Here is a 20179-nt window from a genome sequence, read left to right as displayed (position 1 = left end):
ATGTTGCTTCTACTGCTGTGAAGCACCTGAAGAGTTAATAAGCATTTTGAATGTGGTTTTGAGCACCTTGAGGAGTGCAGTTTTTATAATGGTGTCACTTTTGGGTATTTTCAGCCATATAGACCCCTCAAACTGACTTCAAATGTGAGGTGGTCCCTAAAAAAAATGGTTTTGTAAATTTCGTTGTAAAAATGAGAAATCGCTGGTCAAATTTTAACCCTTATAACTTCCTAGCAAAAAATTTTTTTTTTCCAAAAGCTTATGTAAAGTAGACATGTGGGTAATGTTATTTATTAACTATTTTGTGTCACATAACTCTCTCATTTAACAGAATAAAAATTAAAAATTTGAGAATTGCAAAATTTTCGCTAAATTTCCATTTTTTTCACAAATACACGCAAAAATTATTGACCTAAATTTACCACTTACTTGAAGTTCAATATGTCTCAGAACCGCTAGGATCCGTTCCTGAGTTATTACCTCATAAAGGGACACTGGTCAGAATTGCAAAAAACGGCCAGGTCATTAAGGTCAAAATAGGCTGGGTCATGAATGGGTTAAGCCAGTACGTCTGGGCCCTTCTGAAGTTTGTTAGAGAGCATTTCGATTATCCAGAAGAGTATTGGGAGAATGTCATATGGTCTGATGAAACCAAAGAAAAACTGTTTAATAACTGTTTGGTAGAAACAAAACTCATCTTGTTTGGAGGAGACAGAATGCTGAGTTGCATCCAAAGAACACCATGCCTACTGTGAAGCATGGGGGTGGCAACATCATGCTTTGGGGCTGTTTCTCTGCAAAGGGACCAGGACGACTTACCCATGTACATGAAACAATGAATGGGGCCATGTATCGTGAGATTTTGAGTGCAAACCTCCTTCCATCAGCAAGGGCATTGAAGATGAAATGTGGATGGGTCTTTCAGCATGTTAATGATCCCAAGCACACCACCAGGGCAACAAAGGAGTGGCTTCGTAAGAAGCATATGAAGATCCTGGAGTGGCCTAGCCAGTCTCCAGATCTCAACCCCATAGAAAACCTTTGGAGGGAGTTGAAGGTCCGTGTTGCCCAGCGACAGGCCCAAAACATCACTGCTCTAGAGGAGATCTGCATGGAGGAATATGGAAGCATACCACCAACAGTGTTGCCAACCTTGTGAAGACTCACAGAAAATGTTTGATCTCTTTCATTGCCAACAAAGGATATATAACAAAATATTGAAATGAACTTTTGTTAATGACCAAATACTTATTTTCCACCATAATTTGCAAAATAAATCTTGCCAAATCAGACAAGGTGATTTTCTGGATTTGTTTTCTCATTTTGACTCTCATAGTTGTGGTATACCTATGATGTCAATTACAGGCATCTAATCTTTTTAAGGAGGAGAAATTGCACAATTGGTGGCTGACTAAATGAATACTTTTTTCACCACTGTATACACTCACAGTATACACTCACAGTATGCAAGTATCTATCAATATTACCAGTAACTATTAGGCTATGTTCACGTGTCTCATTTTTGTTGTGAAAGACGCAGCATTTTGATGCCCTTCAAAGTGAAAGGGATTTCTGAAATCTCCAGCACACGTTGCTTATTTTTTCTTGCAGCTTTGAAGTAGTTTCACATCTGCAGCTTGTCAATTCTTTCAGGATTTTTCATCTATTTTAATGAAGGGGAAAAAATGAATAAAAAAATAGGGATTTTTGTGTACTCACCGTAAAAGCCTTTTCTCCGAGCCAATCATTGGGGGACACAGACCATGGGTGTTATGCTGCTGCCACTAGGAGGACACTAAGTTGAAACAAAAAGCGTTAGCTCCTCCTCTGCAGTGTACACCCTCCTGCTGGCTCTCAGAGAACCTGTTCAGTGCAAAAGCAGTAGGAGATCATAAACTTCATATCAGATTAAAGAAAAACCAAGCGCAAGCCAAAAGATTAACAGGGTGGGTGCTGTGTCCACCAATGATTGGCTCGGAGAAAAGGATTTTACGGTGAGTACACAAAAATCCCTATTTCTCCTACGCCTCATTGGGGGACACAGACCATGGGATGTCCCAAAGCAGTCCCTGGGTGGGGAATCACAGGTCTAACCCCATGTACCAAATGACTAAAGTTGCGCTACCGCCGCTTGCAGAATACATCTGCGAGTGGCCGTTTGTGCAGAAGTCTGAGAGCATAGGCTGTTTCAGGTTACAGCCTTGCAGACCTGTTGTGCTGATGCCTGATGCCGAGAGGCACAAAAAAGAACATCTACCGACCGAGTAGAGTGTGCCGTAATCCACACTGGGATAGGCTTGTCTCTGACGCAGTAGGACATCTGAAAAGCCAAGTTCGACCATTTGGTATCATAGCCCTGAAATGGCTAAACGGTGCCAGAGACCCTCAGGAAGCACAGATAGGGCGTCCGACCTACTGAAGGGCGCCGTCTTCTAGATGCACTTTCGGAAAGCCTTTACTATGTCCAGGGTGTGAAAGGCTCATTCCACCAGATGTACCGGAGCTGGACAAGAAAAGAGAGGACACAGTCCTTGTTAAGGTGGAAAGAGAAAAACCACCTTGGGAAAAAACGGAGACCGTAGATGATTCGATGAAAGCCTTGTCCTGGGGGAAAATCAGGAAAGGAACGGAACTCTACTGAACAAAGTGGTAGTTCTGAAACTTGGTTGATAGCGCAGCGAGAAGAAACAGACGACTTCAGAGACATCCTGCAACGGTTCGAAAGGCGTCTGTTAAATCGCACCAGGGACCATATAAGGTTTCAGGGCTCTAACTGCAAGCTATAGGGGGATACTACATGGGAGACCACCTGAAAGAAAATGCTCACTTACAGAATGAAAGTAATTCTGCGCTGGAATTAATCAGATAAGGTCAAGTTCTGGCCTTTGAGAGAGGGAGAGAGCGAGAGAAAAAAAGCTGAGCGCCAAACCTGATTCCAGACTAGTCTGAAGAATTTCCCAAATTGGAGGGAACAGAGAAGACATGAGGACGTCCTGACAAAAAACGGACGTTGGCAGAGCAGATTTGGATGATACGGCAGTCGCCATAGGACATCGACGACTATCTGCACTAAATCTGCATATCACGCCCAGCGTGGCATAACCTGGATGACAAGGATTACTGGAGCCCCCTCTGCTCAGGTCTACCTGACTACTCTCGGAAGAAAAGGAAGCGGGGGAAAAAAGCATGTACTGAAGATTAAACTGAAGCCGTGGAGAGACGTGTGTATGCCCCTTGATGGTCTATGGATCCCAAGACCGAGCTCTGAAGTGGAATACCTTGGCGTTCAATCTTGAAGCCATCCAATCCACGCCCGGAGTCCTTAAATGAATACATTTCTGTCGAAAGGCCTCCCACTGTCCCAATGCGAGACCTTGACGGCTAGGAAAAAACTGCCGCCTGAGATCTAGACTGCTGAAAATACTGAGTGGTTCCTCTCTACCCATCGGGCAATATAGGCTACCTCGTACATGGCCACCCTGCTGTGGGTACCACCTTTAATGATTGATACATGCGACAGCCGTGGCTTTATCCGATTGAATTCGAATGGGGTGACTCGCCAGGAGATAATGGAACTGTTGCAGGGCCATCCTGATTGCTCGGATTTCGCAGACATTAATGGAAGGCTCGATTCCCGAGTTGATCAGCACCCCTGAGCCATGAGGTGCCTAAGACTACTCCACAGTCAAGGAGACTGACATCGGTAGACACCACTAGCCATTAAACCGGGAGAAAATATTTCCTCTGGAAGAGAGCAGGCCTCAATGTCCACCACCTGAGAGGTTGCCTGATCTGCCGGGGCATGCAGCATTGGTGATTGTCACGATTCACACCGTGACTGTCAAGATCCCTTAGCCGCTGCCCACAATATGTCACGGATTGGGGTGACTTTAGACCAGCAGACGGCTATCACATGTGCAGGGGGGCTTATCCTGTTATCCCTCCACTGCCACAATGTGATGAAAAAACACACACGAGGCTATTGACCTCTTGTTTACAGCAGGGGCTTATTTTAGGTATCCCACTGCTCTTCAATATACCATGAACTGCAGGGATTTGTGTCTATCCCGCTTACAGTTCCACTTAACACTTGCAGCTCTCTGGCGCCCCCCTTACTCTCAGGTCAGATTAGGTACTGCACCTGGGGTAATTAGTCGCCAGAAAGGCTGCCTGCTATGTACTGGCTATTGGGCGCACTACAGCAACGCGATAACTACTCCCACTCAGGCAGGAACAATAATTATCAAGCCGCAGTCGCTACAGTGACCCCCCAACAGCCGGCACACGGTAAGCTGCCACCAGCGCCGATTAACCGGGTTCGGCTGCTAACCCCCAAAATAGTAGCGTAATTCCCTTCAGAGACAGGGTACGGTTTAGGGCAGGAAGAACGAACTAGTATTAAAGAGTATACCCCATAAATGATTTTTAGGCAGTGTTTATAAAATATTTTACAAAGATGTTACAAATGAGACAATTGCAAATATGTACAAGGTAATTATGAAAATAAAAGGATTAAATGAAGAAAAGATAACACTCACATATTCTCAGATCATTGCATTGCAGGCAACCAGACATCCCAGCTCATTTGTCGTGCTGCTCAGGCCTCACAGGAAAAGACAAGAAGAAGGAGCTGGGGATCTGGCCACAAACTTAAGACCTACAGCTAGTGACATCACAGAAAGGGCTGGCTTTTCCAGATCCTCCTACCTTTCAGTCTGAGTACTTTGAATACAAATTGGTCTAATGCTTATAACTCCGTTCCAGTACATATCAGAATCATAGCACACCCAGCATTCAGCTTGTATTAACATGAGCTTTCTTATGAGATCAAATATGTCCTATTATTTACAGAGCAATCCCTACTTCTTCACCAGAGGGAGCTACAAGCCTGTGATTAGAGTCATTGATAGATCCACCGAGAGAGAATAAGAACATCTATTTTCGTGTTTTTAATGTAAACGGTTTGCGTAATATCTTACAAAAATGGAACAAAAGACTTTCATGATTCTAGAAGTTTCTCTAACAGTTCCTGCTAACACAAATTTCCCTTGCAGCTATGACCGTCGTAAATACCTTCCGTCAATAAAACTCCCCCACAAGGCAAGCTCTGCTACACAGACAGTTAGAACCACAGGGAAGGAAAGAGAACCAGAGAGAGGGGGGGTTTAGCCCCTGCATGCTAGCAAGAAAACTAACTTATGATATTTCATACCATATCGTGACACCTCCCCCTTTTGGCGTGCGCTACGGCGGCAGAACCTCTCGGTATGCCTCCATGCGCACCTCCGTGGGTTCACCCTGGCGGGAGAGTCCATCTGCATTCCCATGCTCTCTGCCCGCTTTGTGTTTAATGGTGAAGTCAAATTGCTGAAGGGCAAGGCTCCAGCGCAGCAACCTGCCATTGGTTCCACACATGGTGCTTAGCCAGCGCAGAGGGTTGTGGTCGGTCACCACGGTGAAGGTGCGACCGTACAAGTAGGGCTGCAAGCGCTGCAGGGCCCAGACTATGGCCAGGCACTCCTTCTCAATGGTGGAGTAGGCCACTTCCCTCGGCAAAAGTTTCCGGCTCAGGTACAACACGGGGTGCTCTTGGTCCTCCGAGTCAACCTGGCTGAGCACAGCACCAAGGCCAAACTCGCGGGCATCGGTCTGTACCAAGAACGGTCGACTGCTGTCGACTGCTTTCAACACAGGGGCGTTGCACAGTGCTGTTTTCAACGCCTGGAAGGCCCCCTCACAGCCATCTGTCCAGTTGATGATGTGGGGTAGCTTCTTCCTGGTGAGGTCCGTCAAAGGTTTTGCCAGGCTACTATAGTGCTGCACGAAGCGCCTATAGTACCCTGCAGTGCCCAGGAAGGACATCACATGTTTCTTGGTCCTGGGAGTGGGCCAGTTCACGATCACGCCCACTTTGTCAGGCTCTGGTTTTAGGGTGTTTCCGCCTACCCGGTGCCCCAGGTAGTGAACCTCCCTCATGCCCATCTGGCACTTTCCCGGCTTGATGGTCAGTCCTGCTCGGTGAATTCGCCCGAGCACCTCCTCGAGATGCTGCAGGTGTTCATCCCAGGAGGGACTGAAGATGGCAATGTCATCTAAGTACACCACAGCGTACTTCTCCAGTCCCTGAAGCAGGAGATTGACCATCCGCTGGAAAGTGGCAGGGGCATTCTTCATGCCGAAGGGCATGACCGTGGACTCGTACAGTCCAAAGGGTGTGATAAAGGCGGACTTCTCCTGCGCCTCGGGGCTCAGGGGAATCTGCCAGTATCCGCGACTCAGATCCATTATTGTCAGGTATTCTGCGCCAGCTAACTTCTCAAGCAGCTCCTCGATGCGCGGCATTGGGTGCGCGTCAGAGGCTGTAATGGCGTTGAGCCCCCTGTAGTCCACGCAGAACCGGGTGGTCCGGTCCTTCTTTGGCACGAGAACTACAGGTGAGGCCCACGCGCTCCTTGCAGCTATGACCGTCGTAAATACCTTCCGTCAATAAAACTCCCCCACAAGGCAAGCTCTGCTACACAGACAGTTAGAACCACAGGGAAGGAAAGAGAACCAGAGAGAGGGGGGGTTTAGCCCCTGCATGCTAGCAAGAAAACTAACTTATGATATTTCATACCATATCGTGACACCTCCCCCTTTTGGCGTGCGCTACGGCGGCAGAACCTCTCGGTATGCCTCCATGCGCACCTCCGTGGGTTCACCCTGGCGGGAGAGTCCATCTGCATTCCCATGCTCTCTGCCCGCTTTGTGTTTAATGGTGAAGTCAAATTGCTGAAGGGCAAGGCTCCAGCGCAGCAACCTGCCATTGGTTCCACACATGGTGCTTAGCCAGCGCAGAGGGTTGTGGTCGGTCACCACGGTGAAGGTGCGACCGTACAAGTAGGGCTGCAAGCGCTGCAGGGCCCAGACTATGGCCAGGCACTCCTTCTCAATGGTGGAGTAGGCCACTTCCCTCGGCAAAAGTTTCCGGCTCAGGTACAACACGGGGTGCTCTTGGTCCTCCGAGTCAACCTGGCTGAGCACAGCACCAAGGCCAAACTCGCGGGCATCGGTCTGTACCAAGAACGGTCGACTGCTGTCGACTGCTTTCAACACAGGGGCGTTGCACAGTGCTGTTTTCAACGCCTGGAAGGCCCCCTCACAGCCATCTGTCCAGTTGATGATGTGGGGTAGCTTCTTCCTGGTGAGGTCCGTCAAAGGTTTTGCCAGGCTACTATAGTGCTGCACGAAGCGCCTATAGTACCCTGCAGTGCCCAGGAAGGACATCACATGTTTCTTGGTCCTGGGAGTGGGCCAGTTCACGATCACGCCCACTTTGTCAGGCTCTGGTTTTAGGGTGTTTCCGCCTACCCGGTGCCCCAGGTAGTGAACCTCCCTCATGCCCATCTGGCACTTTCCCGGCTTGATGGTCAGTCCTGCTCGGTGAATTCGCCCGAGCACCTCCTCGAGATGCTGCAGGTGTTCATCCCAGGAGGGACTGAAGATGGCAATGTCATCTAAGTACACCACAGCGTACTTCTCCAGTCCCTGAAGCAGGAGATTGACCATCCGCTGGAAAGTGGCAGGGGCATTCTTCATGCCGAAGGGCATGACCGTGGACTCGTACAGTCCAAAGGGTGTGATAAAGGCGGACTTCTCCTGCGCCTCGGGGCTCAGGGGAATCTGCCAGTATCCGCGACTCAGATCCATTATTGTCAGGTATTCTGCGCCAGCTAACTTCTCAAGCAGCTCCTCGATGCGCGGCATTGGGTGCGCGTCAGAGGCTGTAATGGCGTTGAGCCCCCTGTAGTCCACGCAGAACCGGGTGGTCCGGTCCTTCTTTGGCACGAGAACTACAGGTGAGGCCCACGCGCTCTTTGACCGTCGAATCACCCCCAGCTGTAACATCTCATCGATCTCCTGGCGCATAATCTGCTGCACCTGGTCAGAGATTCGATAGGGTGTTCGCCGTAGTGGGGCGTGATTCCCGGTGTCCACCTCATGGACCGCTAACTCAGTCCTTCCAGGCCGGTTGGAGAACACGACCCGGAAGGGTTCCAGTGTGGTTTGCAACTGCAACCGCTGTGGTTCATCTAGCGAGGCGCTCACCTCCACGTCCTCAATGGACCCACGGGCCTTGGCTTGGGCCAGCATGTCCAGGAGGGCGTCTTCCTCCCCGTCTTTGGGTGCGCTGCAGACCGGTAGGACGAAAGGTTCACGTTCGTGATGAGCCTTCATCATGTTGACGTGAAAGGCCTTTCGCCTACCCCGAGCGTGGTCAAGCGTGACCACGTAGGTGACCGGGTTGAGCTGTTGGTGGACGACGTATGGGCCCTCCCAGGCTGCCTGAAGCTTATCTGTTGGTACAGGAACCAGCACCCACACCTTTTGACCCACGTGGTAGGTCCGCTCTCGGGCGTTCTGGTCGTACCAGTGCTTCTGATCAGCCTGAGCCTGCGTCATGTTGTCATGCACCAACTGCGTCAAGGTCTGCATCTTGTAACGGAAGCGCATGACATACTCCACTATGGACACTTCAGAAGGGTTCGGCTCCTCTTCCCAGGATTCTCTTACCAACCCAAGGGGTCCCCGGACTCGCCTGCCGTACAGGAGCTCGAAGGGGGAGAACCCCGTCGAGGCCTGCGGAACCTCTCGGTAAGCAAATAGCAGGTGTGGGAGGTACCGCTCCCAGTCGCGCCCTTGTGTCTCAACCAGCATGCGTAGCATCTGTTTGAGGGTACCATTGAAACGTTCACACAAGCCATTGGTCTGTGGGTGATACGCACTCGATACCAGGTGCTTCACCTGCATTTTCTTACAGAGAGCCTCCATTAGGTGAGACATAAATTGGGTCCCTCGATCAGTAAGCATTTCCCTGGGAAATCCTACCCGTGAAAAGATAGCCAACAGGGCATCCGCCACCTTATCTGCCCTAGTTGACGACAGAGCTACTGCCTCTGGGTACCGGGTAGCGTAGTCTACCACAGTAAGAATAAATCGCTTTCCAGAGCTGCTGGAGACGGCCAGCGGGCCCACAATGTCCACCGCAATCCTCTGGAAAGGCTCCTCTATCACTGGCAAAGGGATCAGGGGAGCCTTAAGAGCAGGCCCCGCCTTCCCCACTCTTTGACAGGTGACACAGGAGCGGCAGTAGTTTGACACATCTGTCCCCATCTTAGGCCAATAGAAGTGTTGAGACAGCTGGGCCTTAGTTTTGCTGATCCCCAAGTGTCCAGCTAGCGGGATCTCATGGGCAATCCGCAACAACTCACCCCGGAATTGCTGTGGGACGACCAGCTGTCTTTCCCTCAACCACTCCTTTTGTGATTCTCCGGGTACTGTCTCCCGGTACAACCTTCCTCCTTCCCAGAACACCTTCTCCTTATCAGTCTCGGAGAATGACGTCCCGGCGAGTTGTCTCAAACTCTCTAGGCTCGCATCTGTGTGCAGAGCGGCCTGAAACTCCTGGCTAGGGGAAGCCAAAAGCGATGTCAGGGTCCCTTCCCCACGGGAGCCCTCTGGGACCTTCTCTGGGTCCACCTCTGGGTCAGTCACACTGATGACTGAGGAGGGTCCGGAAGGCAGACAGGTATCTGCGTTCCGGGCACTCTGACTGCGGGTGACAGCAGCTACGTAGGCTGTCTCCCCGGGGATTTCTACAGACCCATCAGCTGATGCTGCTATGGGCTCTACCTCCCCATCCACCCCCATTACCTCAGGAGCATTGCTACTTATGGGCCAGTTACCTTCCTCGGTGGCACTGGTCAATTGCATGGCATCACCTTCCTCACGGTTCCCATGTATCTCCCCATTTCTTGTAGACACTTGCCCCTGCTAGGGGTTCCTCAGCCGTCTTACTCCGCAGAGCGACGTGGCTGAGCACTCCTGTACCTATGGACACATCAACTTTCACAGAAACATTATTATCAGATACAGTTGGCACAGGTACAACATTTTCACCATCAATCCTAGGGAAAAAATGGTTAACAGATGCATCACTACAAGATAAAGCATGGTCAGGTAACACATGCGATTTCCCATCATCATCATCATCATCATCATCATCAGGGTTAACTTTACCCTCATTAGTAGATTGGGGAGGAGGGTCATCCACGAAGTATGCAACCAACCTCCCCAAATCAGTCCCCAACAAAACATCAGTGGGCAAATTATCAGACAGCCCCACTTCCTTCACCCCGCTCCCGGCACCCCAATCAATAAAAACCCGGGCCATCGGTAAGGGACAGCTGATGCCCCCAATCCCAGTGACAGTTAGGGTTTTCCCCGGAATGATTTCTTCAGGGGCCGCCAGTTCGGGTCGGATGAGGGTTCGTTCAGCCCCGGTGTCCTTGAGGCCTGTAGCAACACGACCTCCCACAGTGACGGGCTGTACGTTGTCACACACCCTCCCAACCACACCACCCACCAAAAGAACAGCTGCATTAGGCCCTGGGGCCTGGGATGAGGGGTTCTTCTGCTTGGCTGGACATTGGTGACTGAGGTGTCCAGTCTGCCTGCAGTGGTAACACTGGCGAAGTTCGGTGGTAGGTCTGGTGCTGTTGGCCACGGGGACAGGACCTCTGGTGTGTTGGCTGGCAGGGGTACTGGCGTTGGATGCAGGCTTACCCCCTCTCCAGCTGGAGGTGACTGGCTTCCGCACTTCCGATCTACGGTTGGCCTCATAGGCATCGGCAATCTGCGCTGCTTTCGTCACGTCTTTGGGTTCTCTGTCCATCACGAACAGTCGCACCTCAGTTGGGCAAAGACGGAAGAACTGGTCTTTGATCATCAGGTCTCGCAGCTGTACAAAGGTGGTCACTGACAGTCCTTGGGTCCACTGGTCAAAGTGGGTCCCCAGTCCATGCACCACATCACTGTAACTGTCGTGTGGGCCACGTTGGAGGGTCCGGAACTTTATACGGTACACCTCGGGTGTAAGCTGGTACTTGGCTATCAGAGCCTGCTTGATGGCCTCATAGTCACCATCTTGTTCTTGAGGGAGTGCAGCAAACGCTTCCAGAGCTTTTCCTCTCAGCCCTGGTGTCAGGTACCGTGCCCATTCTTGTGTAGGCAGCTGGTACTGCCGGCAGGCTTTCTCAAAGGCCCGCAGAAAAGTGTCCAAGTCCCCATCCTTTTCCATAACAGGAAAGTGGTCGGGCCGGGGCTTTGGCGTCTGAGCGCTGCTGGGCTCACGGCTGGACTGGGACGACCCCTGCATTTGCAGTTGGGCCATCTGCAGCTGGTACTCCCGCTCCGCTTGGGCCTCTCGCTCGGCTCGCTGGGCCTCTCGCTCAGCTCTCTCGGCCTCTCGCTGGGCCTCTCGCTCAGCTCTCTCGGCCTCTCGCTGGGCCTCTCGCTCGGCTCGGGCCTCAGCCTCCTGTCGGTATTGCTGAATCAGCTGCCGACGTCCCTCATGGTCGTCAGTGGGGAATTCTTTCAAGGCTGCCTGCAGGTGGGGGTCCAATTCGCCCGGATTGCTAACGGGGCGAGCATTCAGTGGTTGGACCTCTGCTGCAGCACCATGTTCGCTGGTTCTGGCATCTGCGGCTTCTGGGCTCTGTGAGTGGTCTAGAGCGGCTTCCCATTGCATCAGGACTGCGACCAGTTGGCTTTTGTTTTTGTTTGCATAGTCAATGTGCTGTGACTTGCACAAGGCCACAAGGGTGTCTCTGGTCTGCTGCTCATAAAAGGTTTCTCCCAGCACAACCATGGTTGCCAAATAAAAGATAGGATAGAAAAACGAAGAAAAAGGGAAGGGATAATTACCAGTACACAATTGTCTCACAACTAATAAACACTGAGTTCGTTCTCCAAACTTATTTGCGCAGAGTTCTCGCAAGAACTTTCTGCAAGTTTTTAGTGAGAGGAATGATTGCTCAAACCAAATCACTAATGCTCTAATATCCCACCGCTGCCACCAATATGTCACGATTCACACCGTGACTGTCAAGATCCCTTAGCCGCTGCCCACAATATGTCACGGATTGGGGTGACTTTAGACCAGCAGACGGCTATCACATGTGCAGGGGGGCTTATCCTGTTATCCCTCCACTGCCACAATGTGATGAAAAAACACACACGAGGCTATTGACCTCTTGTTTACAGCAGGGGCTTATTTTAGGTATCCCACTGCTGCCACCAATTTGTCACGATTCACACCGTGACTGTCAAGATCCCTTAGCCGCTGCCCACAATATGTCACGGATTGGGGTGACTTTAGACCAGCAGACGGCTATCACATGTGCAGGGGGGCTTATCCTGTTATCCCTCCACTGCCACAATGTGATGAAAAAACACACACGAGGCTATTGACCTCTTGTTTACAGCAGGGGCTTATTTTAGGTATCCCACTGCTCTTCAATATACCATGAACTGCAGGGATTTGTGTCTATCCCGCTTACAGTTCCACTTAACACTTGCAGCTCTCTGGCGCCCCCCTTACTCTCAGGTCAGATTAGGTACTGCACCTGGGGTAATTAGTCGCCAGAAAGGCTGCCTGCTATGTACTGGCTATTGGGCGCACTACAGCAACGCGATAACTACTCCCACTCAGGCAGGAACAATAATTATCAAGCCGCAGTCGCTACAGTGACCCCCCAACAGCCGGCACACGGTAAGCTGCCACCAGCGCCGATTAACCGGGTTCGGCTGCTAACCCCCAAAATAGTAGCGTAATTCCCTTCAGAGACAGGGTACGGTTTAGGGCAGGAAGAACGAACTAGTATTAAAGAGTATACCCCATAAATGATTTTTAGGCAGTGTTTATAAAATATTTTACAAAGATGTTACAAATGAGACAATTGCAAATATGTACAAGGTAATTATGAAAATAAAAGGATTAAATGAAGAAAAGATAACACTCACATATTCTCAGATCATTGCATTGCAGGCAACCAGACATCCCAGCTCATTTGTCGTGCTGCTCAGACCTCACAGGAAAAGACAAGAAGAAGGAGCTGGGGATCTGGCCACAAACTTAAGACCTACAGCTAGTGACATCACAGAAAGGGCTGGCTTTTCCAGATCCTCCTACCTTTCAGTCTGAGTACTTTGAATACAAATTGGTCTAATGCTTATAACTCCGTTCCAGTACATATCAGAATCATAGCACACCCAGCATTCAGCTTGTATTAACATGAGCTTTCTTATGAGATCAAATATGTCCTATTATTTACAGAGCAATCCCTACTTCTTCACCAGAGGGAGCTACAAGCCTGTGATTAGAGTCATTGATAGATCCACCGAGAGAGAATAAGAACATCTATTTTCGTGTTTTTAATGTAAACGGTTTGCGTAATATCTTACAAAAATGGAACAAAAGACTTTCATGATTCTAGAAGTTTCTCTAACAGTTCCTGCTAACACAAATTTCCCTTGCAGCTATGACCGTCGTAAATACCTTCCGTCAATAAAACTCCCCCACAAGGCAAGCTCTGCTACACAGACAGTTAGAACCACAGGGAAGGAAAGAGAACCAGAGAGAGGGGGGGTTTAGCCCCTGCATGCTAGCAAGAAAACTAACTTATGATATTTCATACCATATCGTGACAGTGATCAAGGAAGAAAACGGGTTCATGCTGCAGGGGATGGAGATTCAGCTGAACGAAAAAGAAGACCGTTTACATTGCCGTCACCATTTTGCCCCAGTGCCGTCATAGAAAACCAGATAGAATGACGGAGTGAGTAGTTAAGTGCGTGGGCTCCCTGTTAAAAAAGGCTCGGACCTTGTCTTGAGGGAGAATCACTAACCCTCGGAGGCATCCAGGGTCATTCCTAAAAAGGATATCCACTGGGCTTGAACGAGGGGAGCCTGTATACATTTATCCACGAGCTCAGGGGAGGAAGAGTATCGCCAGAGTTGCGAAGGCACTTCACGCAGTCCTGGAAAGACAGACCCCTGATGAGAAGGTCGTCTGAGTAGGGCAGAAAGATCACGCCTCAAGAGTGCAAGATGGACATGACAGCCATCATGACCTTCGAGAGCACAATGTGACCTGAAAATGCTGTTTGGGAAAGGCGAAGCACAGGATTGTTTAGAGAGGGGAAAATCCGAATATTTAGGAAAAAACATTCCGTTGTCGATGGATGTTAGAAGCGTCCCTCTTTTATCGATGAGTGAGAATGATCCTTTGGTGGGATCTGATGCCAAGACTCCAGATTGCAAGGCTGTAGTACTAGCCACTGAACCAATGTGCTGCATTAGAGATGGAAGAATTATCCCAGTCAGGCTGGTGAAGACCCTGACTGATAGAGGAAGGATCATGAAGGGACTGTATCGCTGTGGTCAGTGATGCCATGGGCTGCGACGAAGACTACTCGGGGGGAGGTATAGTGTAGTCTACCTGACCTGTTAATCCCATGAATCCTTTGCAGGGAAAAACAAGTGGGCCTCAGGGTTAGAGCACTTACCCAGGGCTGGTACCCAATGGTGATAAACTAAGGTGGGATTTTGATCCCAGGACCCCATGCAGCCAAAGTAATGAGCGAACGTCAAACAGATTCGAGTAGAACATCTTGAGCCCCTCGTAAATCTATGGTGTCCAAAAAAGGATTTGTTTTTGACACCAAAAAAGGGCGTCCAAGCCTTGCCGCGGAGAAAAATTGGTCTTTCCTCCAGTAGCATCAGAGACCAGCCGAGTCAGCTTCACTCTAAATAAACGGACACTCTGGAAGGAAGAGATGTCAGAGACTTTTTTGCACACAGAGTCTGTTTTCTATTCAATGAGCCATAAAAAAACCTTCTGAATGTGATGGTATCTGCTGCTGGTAGTGCAGCACAGCTAGCAGCCTCCAAAAAGGCGACCAGGAAACCATGGCTTTAGCTACCCCTGCCGTGGTATACAATGGATAATGCTGAACCCGAGGTCTCAAAGACGGAGCAAGTCAGAGTCTCTGACAGTCCGTGGGTGATGATCCATCCAGCCAGGATAGAAGGATTCTGAATACCGAAACGAATACTGGCGGGTTCACCGCAGGAGATTCAGCTCAATCTTTCCACAGATCAAAAAACAGGGGCGTACCACGCTTCAAGAGGGTGCTGACCCTTGAGACGTTTAACAGGTTGCTCTCAGCACTGGTTAAGTATAACCCGGACCTCCGGAATGATAAACGCTGTATGAGGGTGATTAGTCCTCTTGAAGGGCACTGTGTGTTCTGGGACAGAACCGCAATCCTCGTCAACCTTTAGAGTCTGATTGACGGGCTCAATAAGCGAGTCGTCCATTTTCTGAAACTCTTGTGAGTGCAGATCCGGAAAACATCCAATTCAAACTCAGAGTCTCGTTCTGCAAATCACTGGTGAGGGAGAGCGAGAAACAGAGCTCACGGACGCCAAGGCCCAAGATTGCTCGGGTAATCGTACTATGGATCCGATTTCTAGACACTTGTACGGTTCTAGAATACGTGCGGCCACTGCTAGCCGATGACTCCAGTGTAGGAGAGGATCCATTTATATCAGACCTGCTAAACGCTCAAATCCACAGAGGAATTCAATCTCTTTTGGCCAGATAAGCCACGGATTGCTTCTTTGACGAAGCCTCTCAGGGGAACTAGGTACACTGGAATTGGGGCGATGGACGGATCCTGAACGCATTTGAGGGCACGGGTTTTGCAAGTTAGATAAAACTAATAGTCTTATTGGACCCTTTGGGAGCTTGGACCGTGACGATGTCATGGTGCCTTTAAGGAAACTGCATGCAGTCGTTGTAAATGCCAATCTGTCGCCCCCAGAAATGTGCCCTCGCTGCCAGAGTAAGCCCCCCCTTCCAGCGTTGCCGCAGACCGCCTGTCCAGTGCCGCTGCTGGTCTAGGACCATGGTACAGGGAGAAAGGGATCACCCTCAATCCGCCATCCCTTTAATAGGGGGGTGGAGGGGGACTTACACCTCAGTTGCAGCCTAAATTTTAGTGACAGGCGAGTTACCTCAGGTGTTAAGCAGTCAGTTACGGAGGATTCTGTTTACCCAGGTCCTGCTCTTGTGTCCCCAGGGAAGGTATCCTCACGCCTCACTTCTGTCAGCACTGCTGTTACTGTCACCGTTTCTTAGGTGTAGAAAGATGGCCGTAGAGAGAGGAGGGGTGCCTCTTGTTTAGGACGAGAAGCGCCAGAAGTATGGGTGGCGCCGGCTGCGGTGGATGGAGCCATGAAAAACATGGCCTAGGCTGGCTAGAAGCCGGGGACTAAATTTGTGAAGCCTGCCGGAAATGAGTTTCGGTGGTGGCGCAAACAGACGAATAAAGCGGTGAAAAACGCCGCTGGACGCTGTGACACCGCTTCCCCAGGGACCAGGACCCCGTCTCTGCGACCAGATGGTGACAGCCGCAGTCATACTCACATTTTGAGGTGATGTAGCAGAGCTGGTGCAGACCTGTTGCAGTGTGGCTGGTTGTGGGACTCCCTCCTCAATCCACCATCTCCATAGTCAGGGGGGTGGAGAGGGACTTTCTGCCTTCCTCCATCATCCGCTTTTAATCAGTGGTGATGCAGTGGGGGCTGCACGGACGCCATAGTGGGCCCTCTGTTGTGGAACAGGTCAGAATGTCCGGCTGTAGGCCTGGCTCCAGGAGAGAATGCATAGAGGCGACACTATGTGGTCGCCTGTTGCTGGTGTGGGGAGATCGGGACCGTGAAGGAACAGTCGCCCCTGAAGTAAGCTCAGGCATGGCATCCCACGTCGCAGGAGAGGAACTCTCCGCGTTCTCGCCTGTTTATGATTCGGTGGAGATCGGAGCCTTGAAAGGATCCGTCGCCCCCTTCACTCTGTTAATTAAAAAATACAAAATTTACAGAAAAGTAAAAAATAAACGTTGGGGTCTGAAACAGACCCAAGTGCCTCCTCTACAGACACCATGCAAGAACTGGTTCTTTGGGAGCCGGCAGGAGAGTGTATACTGCAGGGGAGGAGCTAACACTTTGTTTCAACTTAGTGTCCTCCTAGTGGCAGCAGCAAACACCCCATGGTCTGTGTCCCCCAATGAGGCGTAGGAGAAAGCAATTTTTTTTCCTGCCAAACATCGGTGTTTACAGCAGATTTTTCTGCTGCAGATACTAAATGTGTGCACATATCCCCAAATATTAATTCTGACATGTACCACATGTACTGTATTAATAATGCCCTTCTTGCTCCGGTGGCACAATCAAGTGTTATCGAGCCGCCTGATGTGACCCATGCAGTTTGCAAACTAGCTAAGAGAACACTTCTCAAATATAAAACATAACCTTTAATGGTACCACTTCTAAAAATTCATATGGACAATACAGTACAAAGGTGATAAAGTGCAAAAATATTGCTCATGTAACCAGTGCTCAATAAAAAGATGGTTTGATCTCACCAAATATGTTGTTTCCTTTGCAGGAGCATCTATATGTCTTGAGGGGGAGGGGAAAACAGTAACTGTACTACCTGGTCGTGCCCCTGTATTACTCCTGCCCTGACAAGGGCAGTTCCCAAGTCAGGCTAGTACGTTGTACCCACCATAACCAAATGTATTTCCCTACGCGTTTCCTCTCCCATAGGGGAGATTCATCAGGGGAACAAAACTGAAAGAGATGTGGGATATTTTTCTTTGTGGAGGGGAACCCCTACATTGGAAGGGAGTTCCTATGTCCGTTACACCCGGTCTGCCATAGTCCGTACCTGCAACCGGGTGTAACGGACATAGGAACTCCCTTCCAATGTAGGGGTTCCCCTCCACAAAGAAAAATATCCCACATCTCTTTCAGTTTTGTTCCCCTGATGAATCTCCCCTATGGGAGAGGAAACGCGTAGGGAAATACATTTGGTTATGGTGGGTACAACGTACTAGCCTGACTTGGGAACTGCCCTTGTCAGGGCAGGAGCAATACAGGGGCACGACCGGGTAGTACAGTTACTGTTTTCCCCTCCCCCTCAAGACATATACACTCACCGGCCACTTTATTAGGTACACCATGCTAGTAACGGGTTGGACCCCCTTTTGCCTTCAGAACTGCCTCAATTCTTCGTGGCATAGATTCAACAAGGTGCTGGAAGCATTCCTCAGAGATTTTGGTCCATATTGACATGATGGCATCACACAGTTGCCGCAGATTTGTCGGCTGCACATCCCAAAGATGCTCCATACAAGGCAGGATGGATCCATGCTTTCATGTTGTTTACGCCAAATTCTGACCCTACCATCCGAATGTCGCAGCAGAAATCGAGACTCATCAGACCAAGCAACGTTTTTCCAATCTTCTACTGTCCAATTTCGATGAGCTTGTACAAATTGTAGCCTCAGTTTCCTGTTCTTAGCTGAACGGAGTGGTACCCGGTGTGGTCTTCTGCTGCTGTAGCCCATCTGCCTCAAAGTTCGACGCACTGTGCGTTCAGAGATGCTCTTAGGCCTACCTTGGTTGTAACGGGTGGCGATTTGAGTCACTGTTGCCTTTCTATCAGCTCGAACCAGTCTGCCCATTCTCCTCTGACCTCTGGCATCAACAAGGCATTTCCGCCCACAGAACTGCCGCTCACTGGATTTTTTTTCTTTTTCGGACCATTCTCTGTAAACCCTAGAGATGGTTGTGCGTGAAAATCCCAGTAGATCAGCAGTTTCTGAAATACTCAGACCAGCCCTTCTGGCACCAACAACCGTGCCACGTTCAAAGGCACTCAAATCACCTTTCTTCCCCATACTGATGCTCGGTTTGAACTGCAGGAGATTGTCTTGACCATGTCTACATGCCTAAATGCACTGAGTTGCCGCCATGTGATTGGCTGATTAGAAATTAAGTGTTAACAAGAAGTTGGACAGGTGTACCTAATAAAGTGGCCGGTGAGTGTAGATGCTCCTGCAAAGGAAACAACATATTTGGTGAGATCAAACCATCTTTTTATTGAGCACTGGTTACATGAGCACTATTTTTGCACTTTATCACCTTTGTACTGTATTGTCCATATGAATTTTTAGAAGTGGTACCATTAAAGGTTATGTTTTATATTTGAGAAGTGTTCTCTTAGCTAGTTTGCATACTCTATTCTGAGGACTTCTAGGGGTACCACATTTGATACACCCTTGTTCTGGCTTTTTTTGATTTTGGGACCCATGCAGTTTGCCACCATAAATGGCTGAGCAGGAAACCGATGGTCTTCCATCTCAGTTTTGCACTCTGAGATACAAATAGTAGGGATAAGGGTGGGCCGCCTTAACTCTGTGACCTTTATGCAACCAACTATTTGTTGAGCTATTGAGTGGTTTGATGATGTACAATGTAAGTGTTGCGATCTCTCACATATGGCACACCCTGAATGCTTTTTGTGTTTTGATTCACAGGCGCAATTCCCAAACTCTCTTCTACATCCGGGAGATGAGTATGACCAGACCACTTGGTACACTTTCTCTGTACAGTTAGATCCCCTTTACCCTACAGCAGAGGTAACCAATCCATCCTAATCTACTTGCTCTCTGTGTAATTTTGGAGACCTGTCCTCCTGAGTCTTACGCCATATAACCACAAACTAACATCTCAAAACTGAAATTATTCCAAAAAATGACTATACCCAAGACCAGGTTCACATGAGAGAATTTCACGGGACGTATTCAGGCCACAATCCCAGGAGTGACGGCTGGTGTCCCAACCCAAACTTACAGCCTCATAGCCTCTCATGTGAACTAATGCTGATTGCTTTTTTTTATTTTTCTTCCTGGACTTTGTTTTTCTTGACAGCCTGGGGAGTGGTGCATTAACATAATGATGAAGTATCCTATACTAGTATAATTTTTCTTTGCACTACTGATATATAAATACTACAATTTATTGTCCATGTGTCCTCCTCTTTTTGCATACTACTGTACATTTTAATGACACAATATTTAGGCCAAAAAATCCTTCACCATTCCCTGTGTAAAACAATGCATATAACATGACCAGATTCACAGAGGTCGATTCTTCAGTGCTGGTGTGCCCACTACTCCCTGGCATCTGCACATGGATACAAAGGAGATAAAAGCTCAACAGAAGGTGGTGGATAGATATGGAATTACTTGACGTAGATACAGGAAAGATATATATCTTGGTACCGTGTTAGCCAGTAGATAGAAAAATATTTAGAATTGAGAGTCCTCAGTGGTTGATACCTTTTAATGGCTAACTGAAAAGATGGTAACAAATTGCAAGCTTTCGAGACTACACAGGTCTCTTCATCAAGCATAGACTAATACAAATTCTGAAGAATCACATATT

The 20179-nt window shown here is 49.1% G+C and overlaps 1 protein-coding gene across 1 annotated transcript in view; it reads left to right on the top strand.

Annotated features, from left to right (window-relative positions):
* The window catches only part of GALM (galactose mutarotase), a 76018-nt gene extending 56260 nt beyond the window's left edge, over nt 1-19758 (top strand). Inside the window, exon 8 of the mRNA XM_077282950.1 lies at nt 19270-19758. Coding sequence (XP_077139065.1) covers nt 19270-19389 — 120 coding nt within the window. The 3' untranslated portion in view covers nt 19390-19758. The remainder of the gene's footprint in view (nt 1-19269) is intronic.
* The last annotated feature ends 421 nt before the right edge of the window (nt 19759-20179 follow it).

This window comes from Ranitomeya variabilis, chromosome 2, assembly GCF_051348905.1.
Source record: "Ranitomeya variabilis isolate aRanVar5 chromosome 2, aRanVar5.hap1, whole genome shotgun sequence".
NCBI classification, from domain to species: Eukaryota; Metazoa; Chordata; class Amphibia; order Anura; family Dendrobatidae; genus Ranitomeya; species Ranitomeya variabilis.
Note: the sequence above shows the minus strand (reverse complement) of the source record. Positions and strands in the feature narration are given on the sequence as shown.